The 19,945-nt window shown below is 41.4% G+C and overlaps 2 protein-coding genes across 2 annotated transcripts in view; both read right to left on the reverse strand.

The window, feature by feature from the left end:
- Window positions 1-18,074, reverse strand: part of LOC124163422 (zinc finger protein 787-like) — an 82,324-nt gene extending 64,250 nt beyond the window's left edge. Inside the window, exon 1 of the mRNA XM_046540330.1 lies at window positions 17,971-18,074. Within this exon, the coding sequence (XP_046396286.1) occupies window positions 17,971-17,992 (22 nt within the window). The 5' untranslated portion in view covers window positions 17,993-18,074. The remainder of the gene's footprint in view (window positions 1-17,970) is intronic.
- LOC124163418 (longitudinals lacking protein, isoforms A/B/D/L) overlaps window positions 17,851-19,945 on the reverse strand; it is a 42,751-nt gene continuing 40,656 nt past the window's right edge. The window contains exon 5 of the mRNA XM_046540326.1: window positions 17,851-18,520. Coding sequence (XP_046396282.1) covers window positions 18,024-18,520 — 497 coding nt within the window. The 3' untranslated portion in view covers window positions 17,851-18,023. The remainder of the gene's footprint in view (window positions 18,521-19,945) is intronic.

Below are 19,945 nucleotides of genomic sequence, written 5' to 3' on the forward strand. Positions count from 1 at the left end.
AGAGAGAAAGGAGGCATCATTGGGAAGTGCGGAAAAAGGGAAGGTTACCGACACCTTCCACTTAAAGTTTGAAAAAAATAACTCCCGAGTGAACTCCCAGTTCTCTCCTTCCAATCTTTTCCCCTCTTCATCAATCTCGTCGGGGGGAAATAATGGTTTCTCTTTCGCTCGGAGATGGATTCGAAAACGGGACAATGATATAGCTTTCGGTCCGAATACAATTCCGAGCGAAAATGATGATGGCCTCTTTAACTAGTTCCAATCGCTAAACTTGTTGTAATTAGCTCAAATCGCTCTGTTTGAGTTTGCCCTTATGACCAACGAAACTCTACGACATGGGCACTAAAATCATTTTAAGGTAAATCTTGATTTCCTAAACGTTAGGGGAGCCATATTTTTAAGCAATTTTTGTGGACAACCCTGGCAATACATTATCGGACTGATTTTTTAGTGCATTAAATCCTACTCAATTCATTACTTTCGAAGACAAATTCAACAAACACTAAACTGTCGAATTTTGAATTAATAAATCAGGCTCTTTCCTTCGACTAATAGCCAAAACATTTTCACGCTCTCAAGGAAATAAATTGTGAGAATGATTCTGAGGAAACATAGCGACCTTTGTAATGCACAAAGTGAAACAATGAGACTAAAATCGTGAGTGGAAAAGTAGAAATAAAATTTGGGGGATATAAGAAACTATCGAAAATAGATGATCGCCCACCGATTAGAATAATAACAAGAAATGAATTGAATAGAACAAGGGTTTGCAGATCATTAAAAAAAATGCAGCAACTGGAAAAAAACGAGACGGTTCAGCGTTCGTCTGTCCCCGCAAGCTAAAACCCCGGTAACCTTTCCCCTTTAAGCCAAAAGATCAGCAGCTTGCCCACGACAAAAAATATCTACACCCTTTCATGAAAAACTACGCCGTGGCTACAATAAATACAAGATTTTCACGCAGTTCCATTTCGGTCTGTGTACAAATGGTACAAGCACTCTAAATAGGGGGTTATGGTTTGTGTTCAGGCCAGGCCTGATGATACCACGAAGTATTTTTGTTTATACCGGTAGATAATGGAACAGTTCCACCGCATTGACCTAGTGCCGTAACATGTTTTACGTTCCCCATTTGTCCCAATCTGATCTTATTTTTCTCAGTAGTCAAACACAAAGAGGTCCTCACTGTAGAGGACACATAAATTCAGCATGACGAGATGACCAATTTCCTCTAACCTTTACATCTACATGCTACCCCGCAAGCCGCCTCAACAGGAGTGTGGTGGAGGCTATTAGGACACCAGCCGTTTGCAAATTAAACAGAAATTCTCTAAAGAAATAACGCCTAGCACTTATTAAAGTCTTTCAACATGCGGGGAAAAAACGAAATCCTTTATTTAGCCGTTCGGCAATATATCTATCTTAATTTATCATTTTTTGTCGGACCTGGAAATGAAATCTACATCTACATAATACCCCGCAAACCGCCTAAAAGGCGTGTGGCAGGGGGTGTTAGGACTCCAGCCGTATACAGATAAAAAATGAAGTGCTCTAACGAAGTTGGGACTAGCGTTTATTAAAGTCCTTTATGGTTCGGGGGAATAACGAATTCCCATATCTATCCATTCGGCAAAACCTCTCGATTAATTTATCGCTTCTATCGGACCTGGAAATATAGTGTGGCTCTAATATTATGTTCTCCGTGTCGCTCTTAAGGATATCCATTCTCAATTGTTCAAACAATCTAAACCTAGCGCGCAGCCTCCGAGTAAATGGGGTTCTAATATGATACTCCCCGTGTCGCTTTTAAAGAAATCTATTTTAGAGTATTACCATTTACGATCTAGGCCAGAGGTCTCCAAATTTATGACCTGCGGGCCACATCCGGCCCGCCAAACAAATACTTGCGTGTTGGTTACAATAAGCTCATTTAATCTGGAACCTGATTTTAATGAAATTTTGGACTAAAAACAAGTGTCATTCATCACACTAACTTGGTTGCATAAAACTAAAGGCTAAAACTAAAACTATTTAGTTTCCTCTGATTTTTTCAAACAAGATATTTTATAATTATTCCATGTTTACTTTCTAATTTCTGATGAAATAAAATCACTGGCACTGATTTATTTTTTTATTCCTTCGACCCGCATAAATGTGGAAATATATAAAGTGGTCATTACATTGAAAAGTTTGGAGACGAATCTCCCTCTCCTGCGATTCTAGTAATTCAGGAGGAGTTTGCAGAAAAAAACGGAAAATTTCGCGGGAAAGGCCGTAGAAAGGAAATAGAAACGGATTTCACGCCGGGATATCGGCGCGTGGGGGAGGGAAAACACCGCGAACTGTAATGATGGGGAGAGGAGCAGGTAGGGGGCATAGGGTGGAGGATGAGACAAGTGCTAGAGGGGGAGGGAATAAACGCGATTCCGTGACGAGGCAACATCGATTCATTTACTTTCACCATGCACTCCCGCGTAAAGTGATGTGGTAGTGTGTGTGTGTGTGTGTGAGAGAGAGAGGGAGAGAGATGCGGGGGGAAATAGGGTTGGCAATACGAATGCGCTCCGAGAAAGGCTGCCAATGAGGTCTTCTCTCCCCAACAACAACACCAACTCCTTCGGAAACGGACTCCGGAAAAATAAAAAGAAAATCAGCGCGGACTGGGGCGAATCTTTCCCTCACTCACGGCCACCGGTCCTGAAAACAATCAATGCAACGGCCGGACAACGACGCATTGGCGGATGAAATCGACTGTCCAAATCGTGTCGACGATCCCTTTAAGAAACTCGCTTCATATGTACGCTTCCCACGCATAAGTGAACACTTTAAAAGTTGAGGACTATAAAAATCAAGGGACTTTCAGTTTATTCTGGCTTCAAAACAAATAACAATTCGCTATTGGAAAACGAGCGTGAAATAAATTAGTAGTAAGTGCTTCGATGAAAATTTTTATACCGTATGTTCAGCGTTTTCATTGAGCCCAATTAATGTTATATTGAAGAGTGTCACCGGGAAATGTATGGAAGAAAATTTTCACGCGTGGCTTAAGTCGCGGCGGAGGTATCACTTTTGACGAAATTGGTCCTAAATATGTAATACTTGATAAAAAATAATCAGCGGTATTTTTATGGAGTTGTGATGTTCACCAACTATCTAACTATTAACTACTATCAATTTAACATCTCAATGGGTATTCAAAATTGTCCAAGCACTTTGTTACCCGACCTTTTTTTTTAACGCATTGGAAGATTTAATATTTACTTGTATGGGAAAATTTGTTTTAATTCCGCATTGTCTGATTGGAAGTCGGGCTTTTACTACCAGTGAGACCAAAAGAGGCGGAATAAAATCTTTCACACTGTTAAAAAGACTAGGTGGGTGGTCCGCTAAGTTCAATGAAACATACACGTGACAAATAACTCACAAACGTTTCTAGGGGTGGTTCTAGCGTGCTCTCCAACTTAAGAAATTCATCATTATTCTTTTTTTCTGAATGATGAAATCGAACATCGTAGTAAAGTTGCTAACTAAATTCTCATGTCATTCAATCGAAACATCACTCTCTTTGCTCACTCCTCAGAAAAGCTACTTTTCCTAATCCGAATAGGACGAGCAGGAAATATAAAACTCCACTTTTTACTGCTTCTACCAAATGCATTTAAATCATCCGTAGCCCTCCATTTACAAAGAACTTTTTTCCCTTAGTGTATGAAATCATTTCAGGCTTGACGTGCTGGAAAGGCGATGTATCCATGATAAAATATAAACAACAAATGGTAATTTCCACACTAGAATTTTCTTAACAATGACATAAAGTGTCGAAACCACGGTCGGTAGTGGAGTTATATATTAAAGTGTGGAAATTAACATTTGTAGTCTAAATTTTATCACGGATTTCCCGTACTGTACTTGAACTATGGAGATGGCAAATTTCTGTTCGCTGATGCGAATCACCCTTTCTCTCCTTCTCTTAACTCGCTCAAAACACGCATTGAATGGGTACACGTGGGCCGAAGGAATGACCGACTGACTGCAAGCCGTGAACGTTCCCTTTAAAAAAATCACATCATCCCCTTCACTCCCTTGACTTTTCGCGAGTAGGACAAGGGATCGATCCACGTGAATAAAAAAGAAAAAAAAAAAACTCGTCACACAACTGCGGGAATTAAGGGCAAGTGATGGTCAATCCAGGAGAAAGGGATACAGGGTGGAAGGTGGAAAAAAAACCACCGAGGAAATGGAACAAAAGGCAGCAAAGGGTGAGAGAGATTTTTCCCCATGGGACCACCGCACAAGTTTCCGATTTCTCCTCGCCTATTGTTGCTTTTAACGACCGTTTAAGCATGGGAAATAAATATGACTAACAAAAGACGGGGCTTACCGACTACATAATTGAGGTAAAACACGTGACATGGCTCAATTACTAGAAAACAATGCGAATCGTCTTAACCGAAGACCCAAGACCGTCTTATTGACTGAGAATTATGATTCAAGGATTACCATGCACCGCAAACCAAATTACACGGGGATTAGATCAGATTTTAATGATTACTCGTTCAACTATAGCGTAAAATGGAAAAAAAATCAAAGAAATTACCTACCCAGTAATCTAAAAAGTCCTTAAATACTCAAAGTACCTACATCAATATTTCGGCACAAGCTAGAGAAAAATACGATGTTAATTAGATTAGTCCGAATGTATTACCATTCCTATTAAATTGTGTAGAGATGAGGAATAACTAACTCTCTACATTGATTTAGATTAATGAGATTCACGCTGAGATAAAAGGAGCGAAGGGTCAAGCTTCGAAAACTTTATACTGACGAATTCGTATTCACGAATCTTCATCGGCTCCCAAAAGCAGGAAAATATCCAAGGGAATATCACTCCAACGCGATAGCAAAACAATCATACGCTTAAAAATATTCTTTCCGACTCCACTTTGGAGTTACATCCATCTACACATTGGTCTACGAGGAAAAAATATGGATATTTCCAACCTTCCAGCATCAACACCTTCTATCGCTTGTCACTGAAAGAGGAAAGTCCAGAATCGGAAAGAGATGCTTTAAAAAGCGTCAAAAGGCTATGGGTACAGGATCCGAAAAAGGGGGCAAAAAAAAAGAGAACGATTCGATGAAACCGACTTTAAGAGGGACCCTCCTTCCCCGTGAGATCACGGAGAAAGGTGCTTCCGAGGGAAAAATCCGGAGAGGAAGAGGAGATGGGAGAAAGGCGTCCTCGCATAGGATTCATCTCGCGAGGGAAAATAATGGGCCCCTCTGACCACCTCGGACGTCATGCACCCGTCACGCATGGCGTGTCTTCTCCGTCCCTTTTACGAACTACCTCCCACTCATACTCCTCGCAACCTTTCCCTTCCGAACGAGGAGAACGATCCACCTTTCTCCATCGCCGCTGAAGAACACGACGCGCGGAAGCCCGCGACCAAGGAGACTGCATAGAGGAGGCCCAATTCCATCCCATTGTACGCTGATTTCTGTTGCCACTTCGATCGCATTTTCATTAAAAAATGTCCGCAACGCGGTGAGGAGTGCAATGCGATCCACTTCGTTCCCAATATTTTGCAGCATGTTTGCTAATGCGAGAAATAGCAAATAAATTTTATAAAATCATCATGAATGTCAATTCCGATTGACACCCCTAATTATACTTAATTTCCCGTGAACATTGCATTAATTAGCCCATAAGCGACGCGAGTGGCGACTTCTGTAAACCCATTTAAATGCGCGGTGGGCGACAACAATTTAAGAGGCCGACTTGAGGATCCTCTATTGTAATATTCGTGCCCGCGACTTTAAGGGGGGACACAACCTAAGCGGAAAGCGCAACGCTCGATAATGAGTAAATAATAATGGGGCTGGGGTGGGGCTCAATTTCCCCATTATAACAACGACTAATAGATAATAACACAGATTAATCCTCTTGTTTTGTACGAAAACACTATGAGTTCGCATATGGCGTATTGCGTATTTTTATTAATACACTATTTATTGCCGTTTTCATACAGAGATAAGCCAATACTTGCAGTCAATGTGTGATATCTTCCTTACGTCAGCAGTTTCATAATTGAAAAACGAAAAAAAAAAATTCTCCGCTTTCCTTGAAACTATCTCAGTATGCTCTTCTTAATATAACTAATCAAACGTCGGCACTAAAATAAGCTTTTCAAGCTATATTTCTGGAAATTGCATTCATAAATCCACATTTTCAAACAGATTTTTGTGGCGTTACTTGTGAATAGCAAAAGTTTTTGATTACAGCAAGAATATAATATACTATATCCTCTATATTATGTCTACATGCATTATATGCTGTTAAGTCAAAAAGGAATAATCTTCGTCATACCTTCGAATTATGTTGAAAATAAAACCTTGGCTCCTAACCAGAGCAAATTTTGAGTCATTATCAGATGAACATCGCAACTGAAGTAAAACCCAGATATTCACCTATTAGTGACGCCACGGTCTGCTCTAGGAAAAGTTATAAGTTAAAGATATAAGGAGTGAATTACCTACATTATTTGCATCCTAATTTTGCTTTTTTTTTTAACTCGATGGATGTCACCTACGAGGGAAATAATGCGCTATTATAATGAAATAATATAACAAATAATAATAATAAAAACGGATGGATATTGTCACGTATCCAATAATATGCGCGAAGAGTGTTTGTTTTAAATCGGGCAGTCGCGAACAGAGAGAGGGAGGAAGCGCTATCCATCCTTTTTGCCTTGATTTCTCCTTGCATTCGACCTATTTTGAAACACCTGCGCTGGCGTGGAATGTCAGGCGAGCGAGCGGTGCTCGTAGAAGGCCGGAAGAGAGTGGCAATGCTGGGCGGCGCGGATGGGAAAAGGCCGGACTGCAAGGGGCGTCCCAACAAAACGAAACAAGGTCCGCGGGAACGAATATCTGGGGAGAGAATCGCTTCCAACTCTCTCTCACCTGTCCGCCTCCCTCTCCCACACCCATCGCCGACAATCCGCACCCATCTTCCCCGCATCCATCCCAAGGGCTTTAAGAGCGGAGAGGGACGGGACCTTCTACTATCTTTAAGTGCAAATGGAGCGTATCCATAACATCGACCAACTTTCGAGCGATCCCGCTCATTTTTCCAACCGCGCAGAAGGCAATGACATGCACAAAAGTTAAGAAGTTTCATCAATAGATACATCACAACGAAGAATGAAAAAAATAATAATCATGTTCCTATGGTTTATAATTTCATCACGAAGATCCCATGAAAATATTAGTAACAATGTCGTCTTTATTACAAGCGAATTCAGGACTAGTTAGTCCTCTCTTACAATTTACTTGTTACACAGACAACCATGCCCTGAAATACAAGGCCCTCACAAGATAATCACAGACATCCATGCCCTGGATGGCGATAAATCCACCCAGGCGGGACTCGAAACTGCGACCTCTTAAGATGACAGTCGTGGACGTTACCCCGGCGACACCCAGGCCGGCAATTGATCTAAATTGATATTGATACCATCGAAGTAATTGTAGCAACGCAATAAATTGAAATAACGACGTTTGGATATGAAAGAGAGAGTGCTGACGCGCAAAGAAAAACGCGGCGCAGATACGTTCCTGAGCGGCGCAATTGCATAATATCTAATGATTTAACAGTATTTTCTCAATTTTCACAACAAAAAATGACGAAATATCAATAATTTTATCTTGAGAAAAGCCAGCAATGGGCATCGTTCGTCAATATTCTACTTAAGTTCTAACGCAAAATGTTCTTTGAGTTTCCATCTTATGCTGTTGACAGTGGAAAGCATTCCTTAAGGCACGATATTACCTGAGCTCAACTTTCACAATAAGTCATCAAGTACAATACAGCCTGACTAATTATATAACACGGCACCGCTGTTCACATTCTTTACCACTCAGTCCCTACGCATTAAAACATAAACTAATTGATAATTAAACGTGATTGGGAGGACAAAAAATGGATGTTACATATATGATAAATTTCCACAAAAGGAATAAGGACGATCGGTTTGATTCGATAAACACTTGGGACAGAATTCCAACCAAACATTATAACCAACGTCTACAGCATTTTTAAATACATAATAGGAAATTTAAACCAGTATTTGGTAATTTTACTCATAAGCAACTTAACCAGAAACTTCACATAGAAAGAGCGACAGAAAAAATCCGTGAGAAAGTACTTTCTACCATCACAACGAAAATTATGAAAAAAAAACTAAAGGACTCCAAGCTTTGGACGAGGAAAACATAAAGACTTCAAAGATAAACGACGATAAACAACTTATCGCCATTTTAAGGCGAAGACAAGTCATTCTAAACATTCGTAACTAAAGTGACGGATGGAAGCGACACTCGGAAGCGTGCTGCTTCGAGATAAAGGAAATTAGTACTTCCGTCAAAACCAGAATTCTTTCCGTTCCGAGAGGAAGAATAAAAAAGAATGCCTTAAAAATGCCTCCTTTTTCCTCCTCCAACTCCCACCACAGTCTCATCTCCCTTCACTTTGAAAAGCCTCGGGAATAGCAGCAGTTTTCCGCCGCCAGCTCTCGAACGTGCGTGGAGAAAGCGAGATATAAAATGGATGATGAGGACGGCCTATATCCCAACGCGGAGAAGGAAAAAAAATCCCGATTTTTTTCCTCTTCATTAAAGCACCACACGCACATGCACACACAAAGCGACGGCAATCAAAGCCTTGTTTCCAAAACAGGAGACCCGTTACCTGGGAAACACCGTAGGGTGTGGGAGCGAAGTGAATCATCCCCCCCTCAAGGGAAACCATTAATCTCTTGGAGCTGTTGATGCTAGCAGATGGGAACATTCTTTTTTTCGTAGCTATGAAAACGGTAGCAACGGAAGAAGAACTCTCGAAGCTGTTAACTCATAATAAGTTCGAGGAATTATTAAAAGTGAGAAGGCTCATCATCATAAGGCAACAATCCTAAAATTTATTTGGCGCAACTCTCTTTTATCCGCTAGCCTTTTCATAGTGACGTATTTCTTCTCTTTTACATCCTTTATAACCTGTCCCATGTAACTCATTCGGGGACGTCTCTTGCCCTTCTTCCATTCCACCTGTCCTTCCATTATTGTTTTCATCAGGCCATCATGTCTCATAACGGGGCCAGCTATGTTGTCCCGTATCCTCCATAAGGTTTTAAGGAGACTTCGCTTTTCTCCTGCTCTTCCCAGCATTTCCTCATTACTTAATCAGTCGACCCATTTCATCATTCTTTGTTAGCACCACGTTTCGAATGCTTCCACTTTTGACTCATCAGCACCTGTCGACGTCCAAGCCTCGCTTCCATATGGAAACACGCTCCATATGTATCATCTATTTAATAGTTTCCTCACTTCTATATTTGTATTTTCAGCTGTAAGTACATTTTTCTTTTTATATGAAGCCCTCATCGCCTGTGCTATTCTACTGACTTAATCTTTCTTGCTTCGTCCATCGTTGGAAATTCGACTTCAAATGACTTCGTATTTAAAAACGGCAAGAAAAACGTCTCTAGGTCATTTACCTCATCTTACACTGAGACGGCAATATTCTGGCATCGTTACAAAACGGACAAAAAAATAAACATCTCAGTTAACTTGGAGGACCGTTGCAGATGTCCCAAGGATTCCGATACCGCCACGGGCAAGGACGACGGCGAAACCCACACTTCCCGGTTCATTCAACAACAAACGGTTCGAAGAAAACACTTTCAGACTCAAGCTCGTTCAGACGAGCAGTGGAGGACGCCAAGGATCACATGATCCAATTAAAATACACTAGCTAAAAAAGACTCGGAAGACTAAGAAAAAAAATCATCAGCTTCAATACGTAGGAACATTCTTATGCAATTAACACCTTGCAAGCAGCAGCTAGCTAACACAAATACGATATCTTTGAGCGTGCAATAATGACGAAAAAAAATGCATTGACCTATCGATTCATTCACCCGGAAAGATAAGGTAATAAATGCAGTTGAATCTGCAAAATTCATCACCGAAAACGTAATTTATTAATTTCAACGAAAGTATGAAGACCGTAACTTCATTTAGGCATGGCTTCATTTACGATTCACGTAAACCACATTTGAATGATTTATTTTTACCAAAATTAGGCATTTAGAACAAAGAACAGAAACACGTAATATTTTCTCTCCTGTTGCTTTACGTGAACAATAAAATCTTCATACCACAGACCGAAATGATCAGAGAAATATGAAATGTACCCAGAATATATGGATGGCTAACGTGGAGAATAAGGCTAATTTTACAGGTATTATTACATTCTTTTACTCTACGACGCATACAACCAATTATTTGCAAACAATTGAGGCACTTATGAGAGCTATGAACATAAATAAAGCTCAGATAACATCCTAAAAAATACCTCAAATGTGTGCAGAAATATTTATATAAATGATATTATTGGTGTTCAATCTTCAAGCCCGATTTATTAGTTATCCTGAATTACTCAAGCATATTGTAAAAATAAAAGATTAGCCAAATCTTCCCTTGGACCATCTTTAGACACTTCCTATTCTCTCACCATCAAGAACTCCTCCGATATAAATTTTATGAAAAAAACATCAAGAAAATTCTCCATTTTTCGCATCACAGTGCCACCCTACAGCTAAGCAAGGAAATCGGCGAGGATCTCGAAGGCGCCAGAGAAGCCGCCCAACCAACTTGTGGAAGCGGAGGAGAGAAAGGCGGTGGAAGAGAAACGGCCACTTTGACACGGGAAAAGACACGAAAAATTCCACTTCGCGTGAGTACTTTCCTGATGTGATGCACGGGATTGGGGGAACGGAGGAGGGGGAGGCGGAAAAAAGAGAGGCCAAAGGCAACCATGCGAAACGACTTCGTTCCCTCAGCCTTTCCATTCCCTCATACCTCAACGCCAATCCTCCTCCCACAATGCCTCGCGAGAGTAGGTGAAAAGCGAGGACAGCGTTTGATGAAAGGCTGGAGGATTGTTATTCTTAAGAGGGAGGTCAGCGATGTGGTTCAAGGGATTCATTAAGGACAGATGTCCCAGAGACATCACAAAACGGTAAATGTGAACGATTACTGGGCGTAGCTAGGCTTCCGGGTTGTCCTCCGCGTCGATTCATCTTCGTGACGACCAATTCGCCAGCGTTGCTCCAGGCGTCTTAAGGTTTGGAGTTTCAAACCTGATGACGCTTATATAACGCCTACTACACCTCTCTGCGGAAGCTTCACGTGAACAATTACTGATGGGGATCTGGTTGGCGTGTCGTGTTTAGTGCTTACTTACCACCCCGATGGTCTAAGAACAAATACCGGTGGTGGTGGAGATTTTTCGCGAAAATCCCCATTACCACTTGGATGCTGGAAGGAATAGTATACCGTATATTGAGGAGTAATGAATTGTGGGCCCCATGGCGCGTCGAAGTTGGGAGTTTGCATCACATAATTTTTTTCCAACCAGTTTCCCAGCAAGTCAGTAAATGTTTTATAGAACCAACTTCCCCTGACGATCCCAGCCTAAAATTAGGTAGACAGCTAAAAAGGAAATCCGAAGAACCACATTTCCCTGACTAAGATGTTACAAGCCTACAGAGGAAATTCTGTGGGGTAATAAACTCTTACGTTCCTCGAAATTTATTAAGGAAAACCACTCTTAATTAATTTACAAATAGTTTACGGAGACGACACTCAGAGAGGCAAAAATATCACCAAGAACTGTGACATGCAATAACATGTGTCACACATCAACAATTCATTTCTAGTTAAGGGGCACAAAACAACCAGATCTAAGACAACTAACGAGGAAAATCATACAAACAGGAGCATATTTTCTTCCGGTCTTTGAGTAAATAGAACGGAAAACTGTAATCTTAATGCAGAGTGGATGATAAATAAGTAATAACATTATGATTGCGAACATTAGGGCTGACCGTAGCGGAAGTAAACTAGCAGCAAGATGTAGTCTGCCGTCGCAGAAGACTTACGACAAATAAAGTGCAATAATTACATAATGCAAAGGAACTGGAAGATAGTATTTTGATTACAGCAAACAGAAGAGTGAAATAATGTAGCTTAATAATGAAAAATTAATTTCTTTTGACCAAATAATTTGAAATATTTGAGATTTTGCTCAGTTTAACTTCCAACACTATAAATTGAAATTATATCCTAGGATAAAGGTTGAAAAATATTCTAGTTTTATCTTAAATCATTAGATAGGTTTCATTGGCACGTTGCTACCAAAAAACATATGCTGAAGAATGAAGTAGTAAGCTAAAAAGTTGAATGATTCATGACAGTAGGTTCTAAGTTACATAATAAGCCAAGATGAAGACCCAATTTCACGGCATACAAAAAGTATTTAAGAGGAAGAGAAATATAAATACGGGAAGGACGCAGAATAATGTTTCGATAAATCAGTGACTCCCTCTTTTGCGATACGACAGCCGCAGTGAAAAATTTCTATACTCCATCCACACTATTCCCATTATTTTTTCCCACATTCCAACCCTACACATGAAGTGTGGCAGTAAATTAAATGAATACGTACTAAATGTAAAAGAGTCTACAACTTCCCAACTCTTCCAGTCACGTCAATTGCCCTGAAGACGAAAACCGACTAGGATTTCGAAATGTCGGCATCAATGTAGACTTTCACCCGATGGACAGCCCGAGTTCAACCACAAGACATCATTCGCCGGGAAACGACCAGATCATACTTCTTCCAAGATTTCTTTGGACGCGTAAGTGAAAGACGAGGAGAGCAGTTGACGAAAGGCTTTGAGGAGGTATAACCAGGCTAGAGAGATGCTAGAGGAAGGGGTTTATAAAAGGCAGAGAAACGGGGGATGGGGGAGGCTCCGCGCGCGGTGCGACCGAGGCGAGCCTCACAGAGAGGCGGCGGGGGCGGGAACCGTAGAAGTGAGCGGAGGATCGCCACAGAGAGAGAGGGAGAAGGGAAGAGAGTATACCGTTAGGCCAGGTGCTCACGAAAGCGGGCCAAAGAAGCGTGCATACGCCAGAGATGAAAGGAGATTCGTTGAAGGAGAAGGGAAGGCATTATAAAAGCCTCGCAACAACAGTTCGGGTGCCCTTATTTCTTTTCCTTTCGTCTTCCAACCCTTCAGATATCCTCCGAGCGACTTGCTGTCGACGGCTCCTCCCCCTATCAAGGCAGTATCGCACGAACGTCGCGCGGGATGTGCCCCTCGGAAGGGACTGCCTTCCCGAAGAAGAGACGGGACGACCTCGAGGCGACGTAAATAAACAAAGACGGACACGACGAGGGGAAGGTGGCCGCCCGGCCGTTTGCTAGGTCAGTAACCCACTTCGGAAGACCGCATCGGCGCGTTGGGGTTCGGGAGGACGATCGGGGGGGATATTTATAATTGGCATCACCCTTGACCTCCGCCCACCACGCAACGGCTTGGCGGGACGCTCGCGCGAGAGTGAGCAATGCGAATTTCTTTTTTTCATTCGAACGAAAGGATAACGATTCCAACGAACGAATTCAACTATGTCTGGCGAGATTTGGTGGAGCAGTACGCTAATATTACGTGGTACGAAATCACTAAAATAGAAACATCACGTATTTCAGTAATTTAGAGCCATTATCACGAACTAACGATAGCTGGGATCGGACCTGATAATGTTGGTGTTGATAGATCTCAATTTTCTATTAAATTAAATTGTGTACATTCATAACAGGTATGCTTTACTGATTGATACAACCAATTGCGAATTTCTAGGTTTCAAACGGACGATTTCTAGATGAAGACATAAACAATAACTAAAATTTACGCCAAAAAAGCAACGTCGACAGCTATCATGAAAGCAACGAATTTAAAAAATTTAACCTCAAACTTAAAAAATGTATTCCAAAATAAATTACACTAACTACCTGTAGCAGAAAATAAGCCACGAATTTTTACACATATTTTACACTGAATTTGCAAGAGGCAAACAGGCTACTTGTTAATCTAATTGTAAGATTGTTAGGGTGTTTGGTTGAAGGCGTCTTCCAGTGTGGCACGACACATCTTTATGGTAATGAACTTAATTTCCAGGTCAAATACGCTGTGAAATAAGATAGAAAAATAGGGTACCTAACAGATATGTGACAAAAGGCACTGCTAAGATAGAGGAATTAGTTTCTTCTGCGGTAAATACAAAACCGTAATTAAACATTATAATATTTTAAAACATTCCCAACGCCAACTAGCATTTAACAACGAATCAGAAAACGCCTGATCCTCTAACACACCTATTAAAGTGGTACGAGGGTTAACAAGTAGACGTACAATTCTAAGCATTGCAAAATATAAGCCTCTTCCCATACTGATAGACATTTCATTCCATGATTATGAGTACTAAAAATCAGTGTTGTGATGCACACAATTACAAGACAATTGCGGTGATAGTAAGCATCGTTGATTTGGTGACGCTGGAAGGATAGCTATGACTCTGGACATAACGAAAGTGACTATGAATTTGGTCATCGAATTGCTTCGAGCGAGAATGGGCAAAACGAGAAAGTCAAGGCTGAAAGTGGCGGAAGATACTTATAGCGGAAGGATTAGAAAGTTCAAGAAAAAGAGAGCATGAAGCGATGCAGGACAGACGCTGAAACAGAGACGGCAGTCCAAGAAAGGGCAGAGCAAAGGAAATGAATTGAAAAGGAAATATGACCCTGGTATCTCTTTCCCTCACATATACCCTAAGAAGACAGAACAGACAAGTGAATATGCAAAAAATCGATGAAATCTCGGTTTCGGTATCCGATTCAATCTTATCAACATCAAGACGAGCCGAAAATATGGTTACTAATGCAGAAGAAGTAACAAAATATCCTGATCCACCATTACAATTCTGAGGTCTAAAATAATATCATTTATCTGTATTTTAATAGCATAGTCAGAGACAAATATAATAGCGCGCTTCAAAAGAAGTGAACAAACCTAAATCGGTCAACCCAGTTGGTAAGTATTTAGACATGTGGACCTTGAGAAGGAAAACGGAAGGTGAGGAATGCATTGGGCAAAAATACCACATTTAAACGTGGAGATTGAGCATAGATTAGGAAAACAACTTTAATTCTCGAGTGAAAATCATGTAGATTAAGCCACACGGTAAAAAATAAAAATGTTACTATCAATAAAGTTGATATGGCCTTTCGAATGCGCGAAATAAGAAATGGAAACATACATGATTACTAAATTTGCAACTTTTTTTACTTGCAAAGAAAATAGTGAAAAAATAAACAGCAAAAACTCGACCTCAAAATATTTCACAGGAAATGTTTATATCGGCGTCTCCCCAGCTTCAAATGTCATCTATTTCAAAATGCATACTTTCATGCATGAGGTATCGGATATTATAGAACGATTTTAAGTTCTGAAGCAGTTCCAAGTCGGATATCTACGGCGCGGCTTGCCCTTTCCATCACCATCATGCATAAGCGTTTCTAGGGGAAAATCTCTCAACAGCACGCACATAACATGCAAAGTAAACGCGCGGCAAAAATCTAGAAAGTAGGAACGAGAGGAAAAAATCCACCAAACCTCTAAAACTATGAAGCAATTAAATTTTCCTTTATCCGTGACATTTAAGTGGATCTGTCACAGTCAGTCGACATGTTGGCAGTTGGTTGAGCCTTCGAACCCATCTAAGGGCAATGAAAGGAGTCTGCAAAGGATAGAATACCGAAGTAACTAATCGTCCGTAACGTCATACTGGATTAGTAACCCGATTCGAACACAGACACAAACGTTTTATTAAGAGGTTACTACGAGGAGAGTCGCCACCATACATTTGGGCGCAATGCCAAAGATTTAATCCTTCACGAAAGGGAGAACGGGTTTTATTAAGGAGCGATGACTCCGATCAATATGACCGGTGACGTAACAACATCTGTAATTCTTGACACACTATTTCTTTCACTGCCATTTACCTCGCGAGAAAAGACTTCTATTTACACAGACTAATTATAGAGGATTATTTTTCAAAACAATTGATATACCTATTCGGAGTGGTGAAATATTAAGTAACTAGTATTAACTTTCATCAACCTTCGGCTTCACACTTGATATACGTTCTGAAGTATAGATACAGGGATATACAAAACCAAGAAACTTATGATAAGGGCTTTACTCATCACTTATCCGGATTTTTCTGTTTCATGGAATTACTATCAATATCTTTAATACAATAATATTTTGCTAAAATAAGTCGTTCATATGAAATTAAACTTCGCCTAATATGTACTGTTTTATCAGCGAACATACCTCCGCGCTTAGCTAAATGAGGGGACCCACTTCACTAATAAGTACACATGACAAATATAATTGCGTGAATATATAAAAAGACACAACAGCAGTTTCAATGATTAACGATAATGCCATTTGCATAAAAATTGAGCACCATTTCCAGATCGTGTTAGAAAAGTTTCTTTTTCAGTAAAGGCTTTTGCAAGCTTGTGTTCTTTGAAGGGTCGAGTTTGAAAGCAAACAAATGAGGAAGTTCACCTTGATACACAGAGTGCAGAAAACTAGAGAAAACCTAAGAAACGCATAAGAATACTTTTTAACCAACCATATTCACAAGGATTATGATGATTTACACTGAGTTACCATGAGTTCTGATATATAAGTATTTTAATGTGCAATCCCACTTTCACATTCTCCACTCAGAGAATGAAATAAATATTAATTTGACAAATGGAACCATACCAAATATGCAAGAAAAAATATAGATAGCCTGTGAAGATTCATGATTTTTTTCAAAAACGATACATGTACAAACTTCACTTCAAAATTTTCAGAAGTGATAAGCAGAACAAGAACTTTTGAAGTATGATTGGAAACAAACATCATATAAACAATACAAAAAATAACAACATCTCTAACCTCCGTTTTCAGGTTAACAGTAGCACGCTTAAAAAGGTACAGTTTAGTTACAAAATCATCCTTATTGTCCAATTATTAGGTAGAAATACTGGCCTTATGCGAATTTCCGCCTGCAAGACATACCAGCAACTGCATGATGAAAGGGTGGGCCGTTCTTTCATTATGCACCTAGAGAGGTACCATCAATCCAGCAGACTATAAACATCATGTCGATGTAAAGTGATACGACGACACCTACAATATAGACTAATGTGATCCGTATTCTGGACGGACATTAAGGGAAATGCTCGAACGATCCCAAAGCATTTAAATCTGGCGCTTCCCGGGGGATTACATCAATGAATTCTTCCAAGGATTAATTCGACGGACACAATGTCCATCTCTACCACGGAACTCTTGGTATAGCTCGAAACCTCGTGTCGGTTCCTGAACTCCTGACTCGCCAGAAATTTTGAAATACTACTGGACACTAACTGGACCAATGAAAACTACACAGAGTGTAAAAAAACCCATTTTATAGAGCGAGTGGTATACAATTGATGCTAAAGTACAGGCATTTTAGTGCTTGATCAGGGAGACAAACTATGCAACGAACTGCTAAAAAAAGAATGCTCTTGATTGACTACCTTGCAGGACGAAATAAGAACTTACTGATCATTATATAATGTGCCGACTGGTAAACATTCACAAGCCGTACGGGCAAAATTTGAGACACTCGAACCATCCCAAGGGACATATCAGGAATAAGTTTGGTTGAAAGCCCCTTCACCTTCAATGGCATTGACCAGCAGCAGTGGGGTTTGATACGAGAGTGTAGTTATGAGACCGTCAAATCCTGGAAAATAAATTTCAGCAAAACGCATTCCTAACAATGCAATATCCTAACCTAACTCAGCAAACCGACAATTTTTTTTTGCGCAAGGGCCTGAATCTTGTAATCGAACTCAATCGGCATAGCCACCTCAATCAGGGCATTGACACCGTGGGCACGAGGTAATAGTGCGGGTGCATGGGGAGAAGAGTGACAAGTGACAAGCCCTATTACCGTAGACGTGAAAACGTGACATCCTCTTGGGTGCATCATCATCTCCCCGGGTACTACGGCGGCGGGTGCCGGTACCTAGGACCCGCTGGGCCGACGGGCACGGCCTCCTCGGCCCGCTCCCTTGCTATCCCGTGCACTCCGATCAGGTGTGAGACTAGGGCGTATCTCCGCCGGAACCTCAACTCGCACGGCAGTTGCGGGCACGCGAACCGCGGTTCCGTGCCGCAGTCGTCTCGGCGGTGGCGCAGGAGCGTCCTCCGCCTGAGGTAGCGCCGCCCGCAGCGATCGCATCGGAAGTCGCCTACACCGCCGGCGGGGCGAGCGAATTGGACGTGGTGGTGATGGAGGTCCTCCGGAGCCGCCGCGACGGTTGGGGGCGCCGGCGAAGACGCAGACATTGGAGGTGGCGGCTGGGGGAACGCGGCGGGGCCGGCGACCAAGGCGAGGTGCGGCGGCGGGGGCTGGAGCAGGCCCGGTGGGAGGAAGTTGGTGACGTCCAGTGGGTCCCAGCCACAGTCGTCCTCCTCCCACTCCTCGCCGCAGACCACTCCTGTGCGGGGCCCAAAGAGGAGAACGGGGTTGAGTTGTGTAAGGGGGGGGGGGGGGCTGATTGAACGGACCCCGCGACTTGCTTTTCCGATATAGTGGGGGCACCTGGTGATCATGGGCAGGATACGCGATCGTGAGGAGGCATAGCGATCTAAGAGGGCTTAGCGATCGTTGCGGGGGCTCCATGTTCATTGTTTCAATTGCCGCGGCATTGTAATGATTAGCACGGAGGGGAATGGGACACAAGGAAATAACAAAAACTCAATGTAAGTAAAAATAAAATGACTAATCGAGAATACGAGAATCGATCGAATATAGCGAGGTAAAGGGGTGCCGGGAAGAATAAAAATACAATATGCATATAAATATAAGGAAAGAAAAAGTACTCAAAATTAAACCTACCGCCTACTGAATTGCAGTTGGCCGGCGACGGATGTAACCGCCTTCCACTGAGGCTTTCTCAGGGTCCAAAAGCAGTGTAGCCACACCAACAGCAGGGGAAGCAGGAACACCTCCAGAGTCGACCAGTGCTACATCATCATTGCATAAGGGGATTGGGGACAAGGGACCTAGCTTTTCAAGGTCGTCGTCTCCTGTCTTCACATCGGTAGCAAATTAATGAGATGGCTTGAAACAGAAATGGACGCGGAAGTATGCAAAGCATACACACAATAGTAATAGCGGTAAGCGAAACCAAATTATTAATATTAACGAAGGAATATTATCAATAAAATATGAGGAAACGTTACACAGTCGGGGTTAAAATTTCTTCCAAGAAATATCTCGTACCTGACACGATTCCATAATTAACTATACAGGATAAAGATAAGAAGCACAATAGAATTGTAGCTCTGAACTTCAATTTTATGTAACCACATCGACGACAGTCTAACATAACTCTCATGAATGAAAAATCCCCTACAAAGACCTTCCGATGTAATCAAGGGTGAGGTTTAAAAATGCTTCATTAAGTCTTGCGCATTCACTACCCTAACGTATCACAGGTAAATAATTTTAATAAAAACCATTATCACGAATAACCATAGGGTTTCGCGGTCGCACAAGACCGTTTCTGCCACAATCAAGCTTGGAACAGAAAACTATTCAACAGAATAAGGATCGGGACAATCTTGGAACAATCAATGGAAGAATAGTTATACTCCAAAAGAGAAGCGTGATAGTAAAAGCAATTTATTTTCTCGCTCATAATCCTTATCTTTGCCACCGACGTAATCAATTAAAAGAAAATAATACAGAAGACCTCAAGCATCAAAGACAACAGGACGAGGCAAAACCACTTCATATAGCCTAACTATCCCTTACCTGCAGACAACTAACGAAAACATAAAAACAAAAAGCATTTGAAAGAATGCCACACGATAATGATCACCTCTTTCCAGTGAGGCAGTAGTAGTCAATCGGCGCC

Source organism: Ischnura elegans, chromosome 8 (assembly GCF_921293095.1).
Source record: "Ischnura elegans chromosome 8, ioIscEleg1.1, whole genome shotgun sequence".
Classification (NCBI taxonomy): domain Eukaryota; kingdom Metazoa; phylum Arthropoda; class Insecta; order Odonata; family Coenagrionidae; genus Ischnura; species Ischnura elegans.